This window comes from Protobothrops mucrosquamatus, unplaced genomic scaffold (genome assembly GCF_001527695.2).
Source record: "Protobothrops mucrosquamatus isolate PMUCROS unplaced genomic scaffold, P.Mucros_1.0 scaffold446, whole genome shotgun sequence".
NCBI lineage: Eukaryota > Metazoa > Chordata > Lepidosauria > Squamata > Viperidae > Protobothrops > Protobothrops mucrosquamatus.
The window spans coordinates 476,168-497,093 of record NW_015386769.1 but is presented as its reverse complement, the minus strand read 5'-3'; the positions used below and the strand labels follow the sequence as shown (position 1 = coordinate 497,093).

Sequence of the window (20,926 nt, the reverse complement as noted above, 5' to 3'; positions counted from 1 at the left end):
TTTTAGTCTTGTTTGAGAAAAACAACATTTGCCTCTTTATCTAAGCCAATCAACCAACAATTTTGCAAAACCACATGCTAGAGCCCCAAATAGTCTGCTGAGATCCAGACTAGAGAATAACTGTAGCATGCAGAAGCCATCATTTCATGGTTTGGGAGATGTTAAACTATGGTTTGCCACAAAAGCATACTACATTTCTTGTTTCCTCTCACAAGCACAAAAATCCATAACGTGAAAAGCCATACTTTCTCATTTACTCAACAAAGAATGGTTAAGCAAAAATTGTTGCATGAATGCAGCTTGTGTATACTTTGCATACACATTATATTTTCCTGTCTTCTTGTTTTTAAATTTAAAGATAGGATATGTGGGATATGGACAGGCCAATGGAGAAACAGGTACAGTTTAGAATGCAGTACCCTTTTGCATCGGATCATCGGATCACAAGCCATATTGTCACTGGATTTACACATAATGCTAAGTCATAATATGTTTTGTTTGGCTGTGCTTTAATGTACTGTACGAATCCAGCCACTGTGTTTATAGATGGTAGTTTATGGCGTTATTAAATAAATCATGCTTAAGTAAACCATGCCTTTGCCTCTGAACCAAGCCTTTGAAGTAGTACCTTCCTTTTCCAGAAATTTTCAATCACAAAACATTAACATGATCAGAATTCTGGAGAGGAAGCAGCATCATTTTGTTCTGTTCTTAAAAATTAAGACAGCAAAGAGACTCAGGACAATCTGATAAGGTTTATAGATTATGCTAGGCCACTATACATTGTTTGGTTTTGACTTAGCAGTGTGTGGATCTAGCCACTGTGATTTGTAAACAATGGTTTATGGCTTAAAATTGGGAATTAGTTGACAAATCATGGTTAAAACTCTGAATCTAGGCATCTGCACCAATGCTCCAAATATACAAGAATTGGCTAAGATACCCTTATAAATAAAATAATCAGTTCAGTTTGATTCAGAGTTTCCTATAAAATTAATTTAAAAATAATTTTCATCCTTAGCTGATTAAAGTTCAGCATGTAGCCTAAACCTAACACATGTAGCTTTCACATGAATTTCCCGTCCTCCTCATGCAAACATTGAAAATCTGAGTGTCCAGCTCTTTATAAAAAGCAATTCATATGAACTGTATAAAATTACTAAATATCAGTTACTTCTGAAATGGAAATATACTCCTCAGAAGTAGTATATCCTTCAAGAGCACAATGCCTAAAACAAATTCCAGATCATGAAGTTTACCTTCCACTGTAGACAATAAGTTTCCACCAACCAAATGTGCTTTTTATATGTAAAGAACAAAAAAAAATTACTTGATGTTCAATTTAGCTAATAAATAAAAGGTAACTTGTTCCTTTCCAGGACAAGCTGTTATGCAACAATGAAAAGGTGCTGTTTCAATAGCCTGTTTCAATAGCCTGTTTCTCATCTTACATATTCCAAATAAATTGGTTGATTTCCAAATACTCTTGTACTTATAATAGCTCTGTCCTGTCAATACCTGTTCATGACATGACAGTGTTGTCAGTTTCACACGTTCTATTATGATTATTTTGCCATAAACTGAAAACAAGGGACAAGAACAGAGTTTGTTCAGTGATACCAGAACAGAAGATGTGTGCTGTGATTATGGATTACCAGAAATGTTTTTGAAAAATGGAGACCAAAGAATGTGATTAGAGATGAGGGTTATAAATGTACCTGAAGCATTACCCAAAGATGAGCTCTGTTGCATCCACTATAAGGGGTGATGAAAAAGACATTGCTGCCTTTTCTCAAAAGGAGTTATTCCTGGACAAGGAGCACTAGGAGATAAGGCTAATAGCAGCAACATTACCTTTCGGTATGACTATGCTGAGCAGACATCTCTGGCACTATTTGGCCCAGTCAGACCTTCAGCTGCTAGATATCAACAGACATTTTTCAGCTAGACAACATCTTTTCTCCTTTCTGTACTTTCCTAAACAGGGCAATCCTACACAGTATGTGGAAAGAAAGGAAGGAAACAAGGCAGGGAAATTTTCTTTCCCAATACATTGCTAGCTTATGGTGACAGGTGGGTGGAAGGCATAGGTTTTTTTTTTCCCCTTTTCTATTTGACTGTTTTTGTACCTTCTTACTTTCTCCTCCCACAGCTTCTAATCAGAGGAAAATGAACTATGTCAAGGCTAGCACAGTTCTTCCTCCACAGAGCCTAGAAAAGTACCGGATAGTGTGGATCTATCACTTTCTGTTGGCTCACCTCTGGCACGTGTGTGAGTGTCAGAGTACCACTGGCTACAGACTTTTCGGCAGGCACAGGAAAGATGCTTGCAAGATCCTTTCAATGTTGAATCTTTTTTTTTAACAATGGAGAAGGTAGAACTTGAAAGATCTAATGGCCCTTGGAAAACCCTATCGTGGAAACATAAACTGCAGTCTAGAAGAAACAGACTTTTCTTTTCAAAGCACTTACTTACCTGTTTTTATCTGTTGCTGCTATTCAGAGGAAGTCTTTTTTAAAAAACTAAAAAAAGCATGTAATATTTAAAGAAAAACAGTAAGTGATAAAGGCCTTTCATCCCCTCTCTTAAGGAGCTTCTATGAAATACCTTGGTTACATTGGGGAAGCAGACAAATCTCCCCCCCCCCCACCCAAGGACTCAAACTGAAAACAAAGGAGTGGGATGAAGATGATTTAGGAGATTAATGGTAGAAATCAAGTAATAAAGAAAAAAGAGTCCAAACTGTTATCAACCTCATCCTTTTATCCTCTAGTATGTCAGATTAAGAAGCTTTATTATATTATACTGTACACAATCAGGATATTAAACAAATCAATGACAAACAAAACCTTAACCATTTGGGTTGCCTATATCACCTGGAAATAAAAAAGTAAAATTCTAAACAGTATCAACCCTAAGGGATTGGGAAAAGAATTGTGCAAAAGTGTATCTTAAGCAATTCTCCAACAACAAACAACTCTTTTTGCTATATAATATCTTCATTATATGGACTGGGTGACATTCGCAGCACTTTACCAGTTTAGATTAAGATTTAGGAACCATAATTTACTATTGCTAATTTGATCAACAGACATTTTCCCTGTGGTAAATATTTTTTTTGAGTTGAGAACTAAAAACTAACAAGAATTGTAGCTTCATTATTAATGCAATCTAGTTTCTGACAAGAACATACGACTCTTTTAGTAAATTCACAACCTTAATCCTTTTTGCTTATGAACTATATCAACAATATACAAATCACTTGCTTATCAAAAGTGGAGAATTTACTTTTAGAATGGAATAATATTGAAAAGTTATTTAGGACCTATTTTGATCCAGGGCTCATGACTCTATTTGCTTTTTACCTGCTTGAAATTCTGTAGCGTCAGCCTGGAATTAAATTAATTTTAAAAACAACAACAACGCTCATTTAAGGCTAGGAGTATGTAAAGAAAGCCTCCTTCCTCTCAATGGACTTTATAGTTTCTCCTTCCAAATTCTGCTGTTAAAAAACAGGGTTTATAGTCTTTAAGGGCCTACCTTAAAGCCCATTCCCCTGAATTTTATATATATATTATATATTTATCTGACACACAAAGCCATGAGGCTGTGGAAAAGAACTTGACTGAGCTAACAAGAGGCAGAGTTTCATTTTCCAGAAGCATTCATTCTCCACAGGGTAAAACCACAAAAAAATGCCCATTCTTCCAAACTGATGCTAGCAGACTGGCTGATGGCCGGCAATGAATTTTTGCCTTTGGATGCCATCATGTGGGCATGTTGCCCATCACAAAACTGCCTGCCCTGATAACCGGCCGAAGAGTGGATCTACAATGAACTCAAGATGCTCTCCAGCCAAAATAAATGCTTTTTGGTGTTGTTGTTGTTTTGCTTTACAAATCCAACGATCCCTCTGAACACAAAATACGTGTAAGGCAACCCCATTCCCCCTTTCCTTTTTTTCTTCAGGGAAGTTTGATCCGTCCATCCCAGAGTCCTAACTCCAGAGGCTAAATGGGGCGGGTGGGGAGGGGGGGGGGAGAAAGAGACATGCCACAAGGGTCCTTTTTTTTTCCCCCTACCGCCAATATGTAACAGCTTCAGGCACACACACACAACCCAAGAGGGCCACCACGACACCCCAGCGAGCCCGGTTCCGCCCGTTGGTGACGGGAAGAGCGGACCTTCCCCCATCGGAGGCTGAGGCGAGATGGGGTTGGGTGGGGGGGGGGGACGAGGGAAGGCGATGCCCAAGGGAGCCTCCTCACCTTTCGAAAAGCATGCGGATCATGAAGATGCAGAAGGCCAGGGGAAAGGCTAAGTAGAGATCTTCCACCTGAGGGAAGGTGGTTTCGTCGGTGTTCTTCAGATCCGCCCAAGTGACATTGTGGGGCAGCCAAAACCTCTCGTTCCAGAACCAAGCCAGGATCCCTGCCATCTTTGCTTTGTTTGGCTCAGCCTCCCCGCCACCACCACCACCGCCTTTTTTTTTTTTTTTTTTTTTTTTGCTTTCCTCCCGCTTGCTGCCGCTGCTGAAGATACTCAGGCGCGCGCGGGTACCCGCCGAGCTTAATGTGCCTTAAATCTGGCCGGTCAGCGCTACTGATGCTATTCTAAACCCCTCCCTGAGCGGCAGCAGCAGCAGCAGCCACCGCCGAACTGGGCCCGCCCAGCCTGCCAGCTCAACGAAGAGGCCGCCCTGCCTGTCACCAGCCCTTCAGGAGGCGCCCTCGGATTGGCTGCTGGGATTGTCAACCAGCGGGAAGCAGGCAAGTCCTAACGCTCCCGCGGCTGCTGCTGCTTCGGCCCTCCCCCTCCCACCCCCCCCAACCAGCCCGGAGCCTTCCTTGTTCGACCGTGGAAGGAACGAAAGGATGGATTCAAGCCGGGCAGATTTCCTGCCTTGAATGCTGGAAGTTGGGTTTTGTTTGAAACCTAACGCGGGGGGTGGGGGGAGGGGGGAGGGCGAGATCTGATGGGGGGATTTGTGTTACTTGCAACGAATCGAACGTTCTCGCGCTTTGCAGGAAAAAACCAAGCGTTGCCTGTTAGGTTGGGAATAGGTGTGTGTTTAGGAGGGGGGGGGGAAACGAGATTGGTGGGAAAACCACTGGAATCAGGTCACACGGTGGAGACAAATAACAGGACATAACGAAATGCAGGAGCCCATCTGGTGGGAGCAAAATATGGAGCGTGGGTTCCCCCTAAAACAGTGGTTCTCAACCTTTTTAATGCCGTGACCCCCAACCGGTCATAAGTCGAGGACTAAACCGGTCATAAGTCGAGGACTAAACCGGTCGTAAGTCGAGGACTTTCCCTGCCCAGGAGCACTGCGCATGCATGGTTCTGCCCCCTGCGCCGGCTGAGGCGTAGCTGGCAAGTGGCAGAGACGGAGCAGGCCGACCACCAGCTGGCCCAGCCCAAGGGAGGTAAGGCACCCGCTGGAAAAGGGGAAAAATGGTGGACAAAAAAAATGGCGGACAAAAAAAATGGCGGACAGCCTTGCTTGGCGACCCCCGTGAAATGGTCGATCGACCCCAAATGGGGTCCCGACCCACAGGTTGAGAACCACTGCCCTAAAAGGTAAAACTGGTGTGCATAGTCTTCTGCTTCTGTGCCTAGTGGAGCTGTAGGATAGTCTACTGCAGTGGTGGCGAACCTATGGCACATGTGCCAGAGGTGGCACTCAGAGCCCTCTCTGTGGGCACGCGCGCTATGCCCCAACCATCCCTCTTCAACCAGCCGCCCGCTAACTTGCCGAGGTCCAAAGGCCGGATGCATCACAGTACCCATACACTCACTGGCCTCTGTGAGCAGGGGCTGATGGTGTCAGGCAGCAGCGGCCCCGGCCCCTGGCTCGCCTTGCCCTGCGACAATGGCTCCCCTGCCCTGCCTCGCCTTGCCTTGCCTCACCCCGCAGGACGAGCCTCCTGCCCACTGCCCCACCTGCCAGAGACCCCCTGGATTTCCCCCAACCCTGCCCGGCCCCCACAGGTGTCCCTCCCCACAAGCAACATTGAGGTGATCACGCCCACCTTGGCCACACCCACCCAGTCTGCCATGAGCACCACAGCCACGCCTACCCAGTGGGCTACGCCCACCTGGCACCCGGCGATAAATAAGTGGGTTTTGGGTTGCAGTTTGGGCACTCGTTCTCTAAAAGGTTCACCATCACTGGTCTACCGTCTCCCTCAAAAAAATGAGGTCGCAACAGCAGCTTTGGCAACAAAAGTCAGTTGGGTCCTTATGGGGTGTGCTCTAATTCCCACTGCATTGAGAAAACTAAACACAAAACTACAGAGTAAGCCTGTACTGGCAAAATAATTTTTGCTGAATGGAGAAACACTTCTTTTAAACACCTTCTAATCAACCGGAGCCCTAAGGGTACGAGGAGAGGCCAACTAACTGACTCAGCTACAGCGCTTATGGATAAAGCTTAGACATCCCTGGCGGGAAGCAAACATATAAAACATGTTTTGTACTCTCATGAGGCAAGAATTGCACTTCTGGCAGATTGCTGGGAGATTGGTACAGAAGGGAGTTTGCCGTGCAACATCAGGGACATCATTTTGACTCAGTTCCTGGTTTGCTGCAGATGCTTGTGCGTCTTGAGGATTTAATTGCATGCTAACTCACCAGCTGTGTAACCCCAACACACTACGCACCTATAAAGAATTCATGACGGTGTCCCCTGAAGCTATTTTATTATATGATTCATTAACAGGGCAGAAATCTCCCTGAAGCTCGTGGTGTTATATGAATCTGGAGCGGCCATAGTTGCTCATTTGCAGAAACTAGAATTTAAAGACTTGTTTAAGTTTCAAACATGGGCTATTCTTCAATCCAAATAGTGTTTATTTACCTCCTAGAGCGATACAAGGTTTCCCTCATTCTACTAGGCCAGTGGTGGCGAACCTATGGCACGGGTGCCAGAGGCGGCACTCAGAGCCCTCTCTGTGGGCACGCGCGCCGTCGCCCCAGTCCTTGGCCTTTAGTTGGGTTTTATAAAACCTTTTCGCTTTAGACCTCCGGTGCCGTGTGCAAAAAAAAAAAGGTTCAATCAATCAGTCAATTTCAACTATTCTTGGGGGAAAAAAAGGTCTTGCAAAGTTGGAATTGATTGATTGAACTTTTTAGTCCCACCCAGTCTGCCATTACCACTGCAGCCATGCTCATCCAATGGGCCACACCCTTCCAATTGGCCACACCCAGCCAATGGGCCACACCCACCCGGCACCCGACAATGCATAAGTGGGTTTTGGGTTGCAGTTTGGGCACTCGGTCTCTAAAAGGCTTGCCATCACTGTACTAGGCGCTCAAGACACAGCATAAAACTCACTCTTCCAGTTGTTCCTGCTATAACCCTTGAAGCATATTGAACAGTCATTCAGTCCTAGTACAGAAACTTCTCCACTATACTTTACTGGAATTATTTTCAATTGGATGGCATGCTGAGCTTCAGATAAATTTTTTAACTTGAACTAATAATCACAATGAAGGTTCAAAGAGGAGTAAAGATTAGTTCATAAGCTTTCTTGTTATTCCTTTCAGGTGCACTTGCAGCATGTAGGAACACGGTCATAGTCTTGAAACTTAATCTAGTTCTAGTCTGTTTTGAAATTTGAACTAATATGACATTACACTACTCTTCAAAATTGTTGGTTCTTCATCCTCAGTTGCTACTATCGAACTAAAAGAAGTTTTGCACAATATATTCTGCACTGTATTTTTTCAAAGCAGGTGTATATTTTAATCTCACTGTTGAAGCAACTCTGGGCAGTATATATATATATATANGTCAGCCAGACAGTGCCGGCTGGCGACCCCCAGGGGGAGGGCCTTCTCGGTTGGAGCCCCCACCCTATGGAACGAACTACCCCCAGAGATCCGGGTGATTCCGGATCTCCCCTCCTTCCGCCGCGCCCTCAAGACATGGCTATTTAAGCTAGCAGGACTGGCCTAAGGGTTATCTTAATTTGGTTTTAAAATAATTTTTTAAAAAAAGAAAAGGCCAATAATTTAATATTCTATTTTAATTACATTTTAAAATTAGTATTTTTGTATTATGTACCTGTTTTAGATGGCTGTAAGCCGCCCTGAGTCCGCTGGGAGAAGGGCGTGGTAGAAATTAAATAAACAAATAAATAAATAAATAAAATAAATTCATGCTGGTGGCAGCTTCCTATGCCATTATCACTCCTATTGGCTGTCGATACTAAGATCTTTTCCATACACGAGAACTGCACTGATCTGTATTCTTATGATTCTGCAGCTTCTGGAGGCCTTTATAGGCTGCACTAATTAATTTTTGGTTCAGCTGAAAATAATCTTTTTGCAGTGTTTTCTCTGGAACTATGAAGTGTAGCTATTTTCCATTGGTGTGAACTCTTACCTTGATCCGCTTCCTAGCATTTAGGCTCTTATTTCTTGAACCAAAGTGTCATAGTACCTTGCTGCCAAGCCCTGTTATTTTGAAGTATTCCAATAGTTAGTAGCTTTGCCATTTTCCCTCATCCAGTCATGTTTTTCCTTACTATAAAAATAAATCTAGTAAGAATGGAGAGACAGAAAGCTTCTGGAATTTTTGTTTTCTACTTCCTATTGGCCAGCTGGATGACCCTCTCCCTTATTCTCCACAGCTTAAGGGGAATAGCTTAAATAAAAGCATTACCATGATGGTGTGAAAGTGTTGCCTGAGGTTTGTGGTGCTATGAAAGTGCTCTGTTAGTTGCCTGTTGGGGTCTTTTGTTGTTCTTTCATTGCAGTTCAAGTCTTTCTTTTGTTGTGTTTTCAAGGGATTTTTTTTTTTTTACTATGAATGGAATTTAATTTGCAGACTAATTTTTAATGCTGCATGTAGAGTTAAATAAAACCCAGAATTGTTTAAATCTCCATGTCTGGCATGTTGATTGCGTTTCAGAATGTACAGTGATTTCTGCAGGTTTATCTGATTTCTAGGAGAAATGCTTGTAAAATATGCTTGTAAAGACTGATTTCTACAACTCTGACATGGTGGTTACAGGAATTCCTTGACTTGTGACCACAACTGAGCCCAAAATTTATGTTGCTAAGTGAAACATTTGTTAAGTGAGTTTTGCCCCATTTTACCACCTTTCTTGCCACAGTTGTTAAGTTAGTAACATCATTGTTAAGTGAATCTGGCTTCCCCATTGACTTTGCTTGTCAGAAGATTGCAAAAGATTATCATAAGACCCCAGGACACTGCAACTGTCATAAATATGAGTCAGTTGCTAAACATCTGAATTTTGATCACATGACCAAGGGGATGCTGCAATGGTTGTAAGTGTGAAAACGATCATAAGTCAGTTTTTTCAGTGGTGTTGTAACTTTCAACAATCACTAAATGAACTCTTTTAAGTCAAGGTCTATCTTATTTGGCATTCAGACAATATAATCGTCAAAATCATGCTTAACGTAAGGGGATAATGGGAAGTAAGGTGGCCAGGAACTTTGTGGTTTAGGATGTCATGCAAACAGCCAATAATTGGTTATGAGTGCATGTGAGTGGTAAGGTGAGATGGAGCTGCAGTCTTAAAATTGGATTTGCCAATATATTTGACTAAAATCTAATTTGCTAGTTTATTGCCAGATCTGTGTCCAGTAATAAGCACATATTTTTGCTTTGAGAAAAACGATTAACAAACAGAATGAAAACTTAGCAAAAGATGGACCAAGAGAACATGGAAACAATGGTTGCTAAGATTAAAAAAGGCTTAGACAGAGTATAGTCCATTTGATGAAGGCTAATTCAGCTGGCTTTAGAAAGCTATGGGCAGAAATTATTTGATCACAATCATGGGACGCAGAAAGCAGAGCTGGTTTGTTCCTCATTGAAACCCACAGTTTTCCTTGTATTTTGATCAGGGACACAATCGTGGTTTAATGAATAAGGCCTAATTTGTTTTAATTTGATGTACACCTTTTAAAATAGTGTCTACACTGCTGTGCACTGCTGTGACTGCCATTTTGATTTTCTGATACCCTGCCCCATCCCCATCTCCTGGCCTTTTTGATGTGTTTTGATAACACAGATGGGAGTAGCATGGCTGTCTTGTCCTTCAGATATCATGATTTTCCCTTTCAAAAACATTTGGATTATAACTGATTAAGGGCTTGGAGACTAAAACGTATGATGAACGGTTGCAGGAATTGGACAAGGCTAGTCTAGTAAAAAGAAGGACCAGGGGAGACCTGATAGCAAAGTTCCAATATTTGAGGGGCTGCCACAAAGAAGAGGGTGTCAATCTAGTTTCCAAAGCACCCGAAGGCAAAACAAGAAGCAACGGATGGAGACTAATCAAAGAGAGATCCAACCTAGAACTAAGGAGAAACTTCCTGACAGTGAGAACCATCAACCAGTGGAACAGCTTGCCTTCAAAAATTGTGGGTCCTCCATCGCTTGGAGGCTTTTAAGAAGAGACTGCACAGATACCTGTCTGAAATGGCGTAGGGGTTTCCTGCTTGAACAGAGAGTTGGAACAGAAGACCTGCAAAGTCCCTTCCAACTCTGATGTTCTATGATACAGTTTTTGTACTATTTTATCTATGTGATTTTAAAAATGGCTTTCTGGCTGCCTCATCCTTTTGTGTGTGATCATGTAAGTTGCTTTGGGAATACATACCGATAACTATATGTTTTGGTTTCACTGTTATAATTGAGAAAGAGAAAGTGTAAAAATCTTTCCTTTTTAAAACATAAACAATTTATTAAAAGTTTTACAAAGAACACAAAAACTAAGAGAGTAGAAACAGTAAAGAAAGAAGAAAACAAGCAAAAGTCCAGAAAGAACGAATTAAAAAAATAGAAGCTTCCAATTTCCTTTGCAATAAATATTATTACAAATTTCAAAATTATCTCTTACTCTATAATTACAAAACACACTTTTTTCTATTCCCCGTTTTTTTCCCTAATTATCAAAATTACAAATCATAAATGCATTTTTCATTTTCATGCAAACAGTCTATAAGGCAGGGCTGTCAAACTGCCAGCCCGCGGGACAGATGCGTCACGCCAAAACCGCGCCTACCCCATTGCCGGCAATGGGAAAAAAGTCGTGATATGTCACGACACGTCACATGACGTTGCAAGTTTGACATCCGTGTTCTAAGGGGTTTCCAGTCAGCCATAAATATAGATATTTTTTTTCTCTCTAAGCAGAGAAATTAATTTAGCCATCTCCACCAGTTTCATCATCTCCACCAACCATTCCTTAATTGTGGATAATGTTGAGCCTTTCCATTTTGGGGCACATAAGAGTCTTGCTGCACTTGTTGTTTCGAAAAACAGTTCCAGGAAAACCTGTATAAATCTCTCTAACTGGAATCTGTGGAATGTTTATTTTATTTATTGTGCTCTTAAATTTATTAACACATAGGAAAGATCAAGAGATCTTGCAAAAAATGAATGATCTAAATGACAGAGAAGCAATAATTTCCATATATATATATATATTATTGTTAATTTATTATATTTGCAATTTGGCCTAAATGGGAGTAAGTGTAGCTCACCATAATTTTGTTGAAATCTTTCCTAATATTGTACTTGAATGGATTTAGTACCAACTAGTATTTACAAATTCTAAGTTTAGATGATATGAAAAGCAAACTAGCAAAAATAAATTCTTTCTAACCATTTCTAACCTGTTACTTCTTTATTCTAAGATGAAATACTTCTGTAAGGTATTTTTTTAAGGAGTGCTTCATATTCAAATGATAAACTGAAAGTAGATGGTGGGATATTCAGTCCAGCATTTTCCTATTCAAAATATAGAAGCTACATGGTACTTGTTGAAGTTTCAAACAAAAATGTAAAATGAGTCAAGTTTTTAAAAAGTGTGCTTGAGATATCTGCCCACTGCTGGAATATCTGAGTATTACTGTCCATTTTGTGAACTATTAGCTTGATTTACAGCCTGCATTCATACATAATGTCAAGCCAGGTTGTTTTTAATTGATCTGTTGAATATGTCATTATGGCCTGGTTTGCACATAAAACTAAAACTGATGTAGCTTTGTATATGCAAAGCAAAATCAAGCAAGCCAAAATTATAACATAGCATTGGTATATGTTTCAATCAGTCAGACTTTATGGCTGTTATGGCTGCTGTGGCTTACTTAAAATGGATTTAGGCCGGCAATTTGTAGAAACTCATATATTGTAGTTTATCAACCATAGGTTATGCTTAGCATTATGTGAGCCTAGCTAATTCTGTCCTATTTGGCCAGTGGTAGTTTATTCAGTAAATATGCAGTTTCTTGCCTAGGCATATTGTGTAAGCTCAGCCACTGCATATCTAAAATAGTAATACAAATTTACAAGAACATGGTGAAATACATTATCTTTCTGCTAATGCATTCCTATTAAAAATAATTTCTTTTATATCTTCATATAAGATATATTTTTGAAACTATCATCTCCTTGCTTAAATAGTTTACATTTTTGGGGTAGTAATGACATACAAGATATACAGTTTATATTCAATGATTACAGAAGCACATAATTTATCTGTCCTATCAGCTTATAATACGACCTGTGTACATTGAGCATTGAACTAAGGATTGCAATCTAAGCACTTCACTGTATTAAAGCAAAACAAATGGGACAATTTTGCAAAAGTTATTGATTTAACTTTTCATAAATCTTTACAGACGAAGATGGCATGCTAAGAAAACAATCAGGAAGAAGGCTGGAGGTCTTTTGCTGAACTGCAGGCTGAAAACCAGGCTGAAATGCTATTAAACATAGGATTCTTGGCATGGACTGATTTCCAGAACCAGCCTATGAATAGATGGACAAAGTCAGAAGAGGATGTGCACCATCATATAGCACTATACCAATAGCACTTAGACCAGTGGTTCTCAACCTTTTTAATGCCGCGACCCCAACCGGTCATAAGTCGAGGACTAAACCGGTCGTAAGTCGAGGACTAAACCGGTCGTAAGTCGAGGACTACCCAACCGGTCGTAAGTCGAGGACTTTCCCTGCCCGGGAGCGCCGTGCATGCGTGGTTCTGCCCCCTGCGCTGGCCGAGGCGTAGCTGGCAAGCGGCAGAGACGGAGCAGGCCGACCACCAGCTGGCCCAGCCCAAGGGAGGTAAGGCACCCGCCGGAAAAGGGGGAAAAATGGCGGACAAAAAAAAATGGCGGACAAAAAAAATGGCGGACAAAAAAAATGGCGGACAGCCTTGCTTGGCGACCCCCATGAAATGGTTGATCGACCCCAAATGGGGTCCCGACCCACAGGTTGAGAACCACTGACTTAGACTTATACCATCCTACAGTGCTTTGCAGCACTCTCTGAAAGGTTTACAACGTCAGCATATTGCCCCCAACAATCTGGGTCCTTTTACTGACCTCGAAAGGATGAAAGGCCAAGTCAACTTTGAGCAGGACAGGATCAAACGCCTAACTGTGGGCATAGCTTGCCTGCAATAATGCATTCTAACCACTGCGCCACCACGGCTCCTATTGTGAACTATGTAGGTGACTCCAAAGAAGAGGATGCTATGGTTCAAATCATGCTTAAACTCATTCACAGTCCTGTTTCCTCCATACTCTGGACGACCTCCTGAAAAGGTTTAGGGATGTATGAAGCATGGAGTGAATGGAGTTAGAATCTAAGAATATTTAGCTTTACAAGAGCTGTATGAAGAACAGGTAAAAGAAACCATGTTAACGTGGAGCAGGGATTTTGATCTCAACTTTGATCTGCATATCTGGCAAGAACTATGGGTACGAAATAGGAAGCTTACTTTGGCCACCTCCTACAAAGAAAACCTCTACAAAATGTTCTACAGATGGCATCTCCTACCCACAAGATTAGCTAAAATGAGTCCAAATATTTCCTCCACGTGCTGGAAATGTAAATTGGCAAGAGGGACATATTACCACATGTGGTGGGAGTGCTCAAAAGCCCATGACTTTTGGAACAAGGTTAAAAAATGGCTGGTAGAAATACTAACAATAGAGGTAGAGCTAAAACCAGAACTCTTCCTACTAGGCATAACTACACAGAAATACGACAAAGGGATACTTTACTTGATGCTACATATTCTCACGGCTGCTAGATTGGCGTATGCACAAAACTGGAGGAATAAAGAAATTCCAACAGAAGAAGAGATTTTATATAAAATCCTATCGTGTGCTGATATGGATAGGCTCACAATGGAAATGAAGGACAAGACAGAGTCAGATTACTTTGAAATCTGGGNTATACCTGTACATTTGGTTTTTCTTGCCTAAATGTAGAACCTTACTTTTTTCACCATTGAATTTCATTTTGTTAGATAGCGCCCAGTGTTCAAGTCTGTCCAGATCCTCCTGTATCCTAAGCCTGTCTTCTGGAGTGTTGGCTATTCCTGCCAGCTTGATGTCATCTGCAAATTTGATGATTTCCCCATCTATCCCCTCATCCAAATCGTTGATGAAGATGTTATACAACCCAGGATTGTATTAGCTTTTTTGGCGGCGGCTGCACACTGTTGGCTCATAGGCAAGTGATCGTCCACTAGAACTCCAAGGTCCCTCTCACAATTACTGTTTTTAAGCCAGGTCTCGCCTAATCTGTACTTGTACCTTTGATTTTTCCTGCCTAAATGTAAAACTTTGCTTTTCTCCACATTGAAACTCATTTTGTTGGATAGGGCCCATTGTTCAGTTTGTCAAGATCTTTTTGGATCCTGAGTTTGTCTTCTGGGGTATTGGCTACTCCTGCCAGTTTGGTGTCATCTGCAAATTTGATGAGTTCCCCTTCAATTCCCTCATCTAAGTTCTAAGTCATTTATGAAGATATTGAAGAGTACTGGGCCTAAGATGGAACCTTGTGGTATCCCACTGCTTACTTCTCTCCATGTGGATGTATAGTGCCATTGAGGATTACTTGTTGAGTACAGTTTGCCAGCCAGCTACAGATCCATCTGGTGGTGATGTTGTCTATTCCAACTTTTTCTCTGTCTTACCAAGGAGTAGGTTGTAGTCTACTTTATGAAATGCCTTACTGAAATCTAAGTATACTACATCCACAGCATTTCACTGGTCTACTAGTTTAGTCACTTTATCAAAGAATGAAATAAGATTGGTTTGGCATGATCTGTTTTTAGCAAACCCGTGCTGGCTACTAGTTATAACTTTGTTTGCTTCTAGTTGTTCGCAGATCTATTTTTTTATTATCTTTTCTAGGATCTTCCCAGGTATTAATGTTAAACTGATTGGTCTGTAGTTTCCTGGGTCTGTTTTTTTCCCTTTCTTGAAGATGGGAACCACATTAGCCCTTTTCTAATCCTCAAGTACTTCCCTGGTGCTTCAGGATTTATGAAAGACATAGTGCAATGATTGTGAGATAACATCTGCCAGCTCCTTTAGAACTCTGTGATGTAGTCTGTCGAGTCCTATTCGTTTCTTGCTTGTTTTAATTTTTGTTTTTAGTTTATCTTTTGCAGTTTTTTGGGGGTATGTTGGGCTATAGTTTCTTTTTGTGTGAAGACTGATGCAAAGAATGAGTCAAGCAGCTCTGCTTTCTCCCTGTTGCCTATTATTTTCTTGTCATCTTCTCTCTTTAGTGGACCTACAGTTTCCTTGACTTTTTTCTTGTTGTTAATATGTGGCATCGGACCTGGATATCTCCGAGACCGCCTTCTGCCGCAGGTTGCCTCCCATCGGCCGGTACGCTCCCACAGAGTGGGTCTCCTCAGGGTGCCGTCAGCCAGACAGTGCCGGCTGGTGACCCCCAGGGGGAGGGCCTTCTCGGTGGGAGCCCCCACCCTCTGGAACGAACTACCCCCAGAGATCCGGGTGATCCCGNCTACATATTCTCACGGCTGCTAGATTGGCGTATGCACAAAACTGGAGGAATAAAGAAATTCCAACAGAAGAAGAGATTTTATATAAAATCCTATCGTGTGCTGATATGGATAGGCTCACAATGGAAATGAAGGACAAGACAGAGTCAGATTACTTTGAAATCTGGGACAAATTCTATTGTTGGTGTGAATCAAGGAGAAGTGTTCGGGTTTTAAGTTAGTGTTAATATAGAGATACATAAAACTGTATGTTAGTATATAGAGAAACAAATTAGAGACTGTATTGTATAGAAAAATATGTATATATAGAGATTAAGAATTATATGTATGATGAGGAACAAATTGTTAGGAATATATACACTGGAATGTTACGTTATGTCTATCTTTGTTTTAACTGTTTTATAAATAAAAAACTTTTTAATTTTTTTTAAAAAATACAAGAGCTGTTTCTAGTAACTAATTTACTTATTAGTTTTTGTCTTATTGCATTGTCCTGAATGTGCTTAGATAATTCAGTATTATCTCCTACAGTCTTGCACTGTTGACTTGAGAGATGGTTAAATAAATTGTTATACAACATTGGAAGGACATATCCATATTGCTGGGTGCAGTTATGGAATTTTGATAGATATGATGTATCTTTTTTTAAAACGGTGCAAAGAAAAGCTTCAAACAACTTAATTAAATTTTGTAGAGTTCTTTTGTTCTTTTCTGTCTACATTTGAGCTTGATTCTTGCTGATTAAATCAACATAACCATGCAATTTCTTGGCATTAGTAGAGCCACTGCCCTTCTTCCAGGAGTTATTTTTACTTTCCCGTGTAGTCGACAATCCCAGTATTTCATAATGATAACTTTATCACCCAAGTACTTAACTGTCTTGACCTGCTTAGCTTCCCAGCTCAGACAGGGTTGGCCAGGTGCTGCCACCTACTGGCAATTATTTTCAAAAGTTGTATTTCCAGCCCTGCTTTTTCTTTTTCTTTCTCTAATGAGAATAGAATAGAATAGAATAGAATAGAATAGAATAGAATAGAATAGAATCTGGAAGGGAGATCTAGTCCAGCCCCCTGCTCAAGCAGGGGAACCTATACCAGGGGTAGGCAACCTCGGCTCTTTTATGACTCATGGACTTCAACTCCCAGAATTCCTGAGTCAGGTATGCTGACTCAGAAATTCTGAGAGTTGAAATCCATGAGTCATAAAAGAGCCGAGGTTGCCTACCCCTGACCTATACCATCTCAGACAAGTGACTGTCTAGCCTTTTCTTAAAAATCTCCAGTGATGGAGCGCCCATGATTTCTGGAGGCAAGCTGTTAATTGTCCTCACTGTCAGGAAGTTTCTCCTTAATTCCAGGTTGCTTCTCTCTTTGATCAGTTTCCAACCATTGTTTCTTGTCCTGCCCTCTGGTGCTTTGGAGAATAATTTGACCCCATCTTCTTTGTGGCAGCCCCTCAAATACTGGAATACTGCTATCATGCCTCCCCTATTTCTTCTTTTCTTTAGACTAGCCAAACCCAAATCCTGCAGCCGTTCTTCGTATGTTTTAGTCTCCAGGCCTCTGATCATCTTAGTTGCTCTTCTCTGAATTTTTTCCAAACTCTCAACATCTTTTTTGTGACCAAAATTGGCTGCAGTATTCCAGGTGTGGTGTTACTTGGGTTTTATAAGGCGGTACTAATACTTCGTGTGATCTTGATTCTATGCCTCTGTTTATACAACCCAGGATTGAATTAGCTTTTTTGGCGGCGGCTGCACACTGTTGGCTCATAGGCAAGTGATCGTCCACTAGAACTCCAAGGTCCCTCTCACAGTTACTGTTTTTGAGCCAGGTCTCATCTAATCTGTACTTGTACCTTTGATTTTTCCTGCCTAAATGTAAATAGGGTTGCCAGGTGTCCACTATTTGAGTGGACAGTCCACTTTTTTCACATTATGTTCACTATTTTTTTTCACAAAATAGTGGACATTTTTTTTATTCAAAAGCTTTATGATGAAATGGTACATAATCTAAAGCTGTACAGTCTACTTTTTTTACTACTTAACACACACCCCCCCGCTTGTCCGCTATTTTTTGGAAGCAGACCTGGCAACCCTAAATGTAAAACTTTGCTTTTCTCCACATTGAAACTTATTTTGTTGGATAGGGCCCATTGTTCAGTTTGTCAAGATCTTTTTGGATCCTGAGTTTATCTTCTGGGGTATTGGCTACTCCTGCCAGTTTGGTGTCATCTGCAAATTTGATGAGTTCCCCTTCAATTCCCTCATCTAAGTCATTTATGAAGATATTGAAGAGTACTGGGCCTAAGATGGAACCTTGTGGTATCCCACTGCTTACTTCTCTCCATGTGGATGTAGTGCCATTGAGGATTACTTGTTGAGTACAGTTTGCCAGCCAGCTACAGATCCATCTGGTGGTGATGTTGTCTATTCCAACTTTTTCTCTGTCTTACCAAGGAGTAGGTTGTAGTCTACTTTATCAAATGCCTTACTGAAATCTGAGTATACTACATCCACAGTATTTCACTGGTCTACTAGTTTAGTCACTTTATCAAAGAATGAAATAAGATTGGTTTGGCATGATCTGTTTTTAGCAAACCCGTGCTGGCTACTAGTTATAACTTTGTTTGCTTCTAGTTGTTCGCAGATCTGTTTTTTTAATTATCTTTTCTAGGATCTTCCCAGGTATTGCTGTTAAACTGATTGGTCTGTAGTTTCCTGGATCTGTTTTTTTCCCTTTCTTGAAGATGGGAACTACATTAGCCCTTTTCTAATCCTCAAGTACTTCCCCGGTGCTTCAGGATTTATGAAAGACATAGTGCAATGATTGTGAGATAACATCTGCCAGCTCCTTCAGAACTCTGTGATGTAGTCTGTCGAGTCCCGGTGATTTATATTCGTCAAGGTCGGATAGGTGTTCTCTTACCATTTTCTTGCTTGTTTTAATTTTTGTTTCTAGTTTGTCTTTTGCAGGGTTTTTTTTTTTGGTATGTTGGGCTATAGTTTCTTTTTGTGTAAAGACTGATGCAAAGAATGAGTCAAGCAGCTCTGCTTTCTCCCTGTTGCCTATTATTTCCTTGTCATCTTCTCTCTTTAGTGGACCTACAGTTTCCTTGACTTTTTTCTTGTTGTTAATATGTTGGAAGAAACTTTTTTTTATTATCCTTGATTTCTGTTGCAAGTCTTTGTTCATTCTGAGCCTTTGCTTATCATAATTGAAAACAAAATGATAAAATTACAACTTCAGTAAAAGAATAAACATAATAAATCCAGCTGCTAAAACAAAAATGATAGGATCAGCCTTCAATAGATAAGATCCAAAGCTTCCTAGAATCTATCTGGGAACTTCATTAAAATTGGAGGAAAATGATCGTTTTAAGTTTACACTTAGATGCTAACAAAGAGATCCCATTTTACTATTTCTTTATATATGTTTGTAATTTTCTTTATTTTTTAATCCTGTAGTGTGGAGACAGCTCGACACTGCTTTCAATACAGTGATATGAATCTTGCAAAGGACGCAGCTACATCAATACTTTAAGGAAAATATTTTTGTTCGTGTTAAGTATCTCTTTCCGAGGTTTTGCACAGAACTAGGATTTATAGTCTTGTGGCTCACCCAAATTAATTAAATGTAAGGCAGGAGAAAGACTTATGATATGTTATTTGCTAAACATACAAAACAAGAACTTATATATGATGTAATATATCAGTGATGGCGAATCTTTTAGAGACCGAGTGCCCAAATTGCAACCCAAAACCCACTTATTTATCACTGGGTGCCAGGTGGGCGTGGCTCACTGGGTGGGCGTGGCTGTGGTGGTCATGGCAGATTGGGTGGGTGTGGACAAGGTGGGCGTGATCACCTCGATGTTGTTCGTGGGGAGGGATGCCTGTGGGGGCCGGGCAGGGTTGGGGGAGATCCAGGGGGTCTCTGGCAGGTGGGGTGGTGGGCAGGAGGCTCGTCCTGCTGGGTGAGGTGAGGCAAGGCGAGGCAGGGTGGGGATGCCATTGTTACAGGGCAAGATGTGGCCGGGGCGGCTGCTGCCTGACACCATCGGCCCCTGCACACAGAGGCCAGTGAGCGCATGGGTGCTGGGATGCATCCAGCCATGTGGGACCTCGGCAAGTTAGTGGGCGGCTGGTTGAAGAGAGACGGTTGCCATCTTTGGGTCATGGCACGTGTGCCCACAGAGACGGCTCTGAGTGCTGCCTCTGGCACACGTGCCATAGGTTCGCCACCACTGTAATATATAGTTGACAATGGCTATAGCAGATTCATATTAAAAATCAGAAAAAGGGAGAAGCAAGCAGAGAGACAGGTAAGCAAAGTTATACTATAAGTACTGCATTTAGACTATTATTTTAATAGGTATAATTATAGGTACTGATCATAATAAAATTATGACTGTATTCCTACAGTATACCAAGTCACAATTTACAACATTTAGTTATCTTTCTCATCTAAACCTTGGCTTACAAATTAAACCATTAACCTTGGTTTATAAATTATACTAGCCAGATTCACACAATATGTTCACAAACTAACTACAGTACAACAGTATATTGTTTGAACTTAGCTGGTATCAAATTGGTGCTTGTAAGCTGACAAAGCACAAAATATGATGCTTACAATAAAAATATCCTGAGGGTATATCATAAATACCAATATTGTAATAGATCAGAGAACAGAAGCCAAGCACATTTTAGATTCTGTAACTCTTCTGTTCCTGGCCATGTACTTGTCAAATGTACAATTGCAAAATATATGATATAATATCTAATCTTTTAAACTGAAATCTATCTGGGAGCTTCATTAAGAATTTAATATGACGTTTGAGAGACCCAAGTGATATTACAGATAGCCCTCGTTTTGTGACCCCAATTTGACTGGCTACTTGGTTATTAAGTTATACAGTGGCTAATTTGAGAATATGACCATGACTCTGCTTACGAGCTTTCCTTTTTCTCCCCTTTTGGAATGCTTACCCTAGCGCAGGGATAATTAGTGAGAAGGGAATTAATGTTTGGATTTCCATTCATTGAAAGAAAGGGATTACAAGAGAGTAAACAGGCACACAGTGAGAGCATGCAATGGGGAATACA

At 41.0% G+C, this 20,926-nt stretch overlaps 1 protein-coding gene across 1 annotated transcript in view; it reads right to left on the bottom strand.

The window, feature by feature from the left end:
- CERS6 (ceramide synthase 6) overlaps positions 1–4,451 on the bottom strand; it is a 106,892-nt gene extending 102,441 nt beyond the window's left edge. Inside the window, exon 1 of the mRNA XM_015816398.1 lies at positions 4,270–4,451. Within this exon, the coding sequence (XP_015671884.1) occupies positions 4,270–4,439 (170 nt within the window). The 5' untranslated portion in view covers positions 4,440–4,451. The remainder of the gene's footprint in view (positions 1–4,269) is intronic.
- Positions 4,452–20,926: the final 16,475 nt, after the last annotated feature.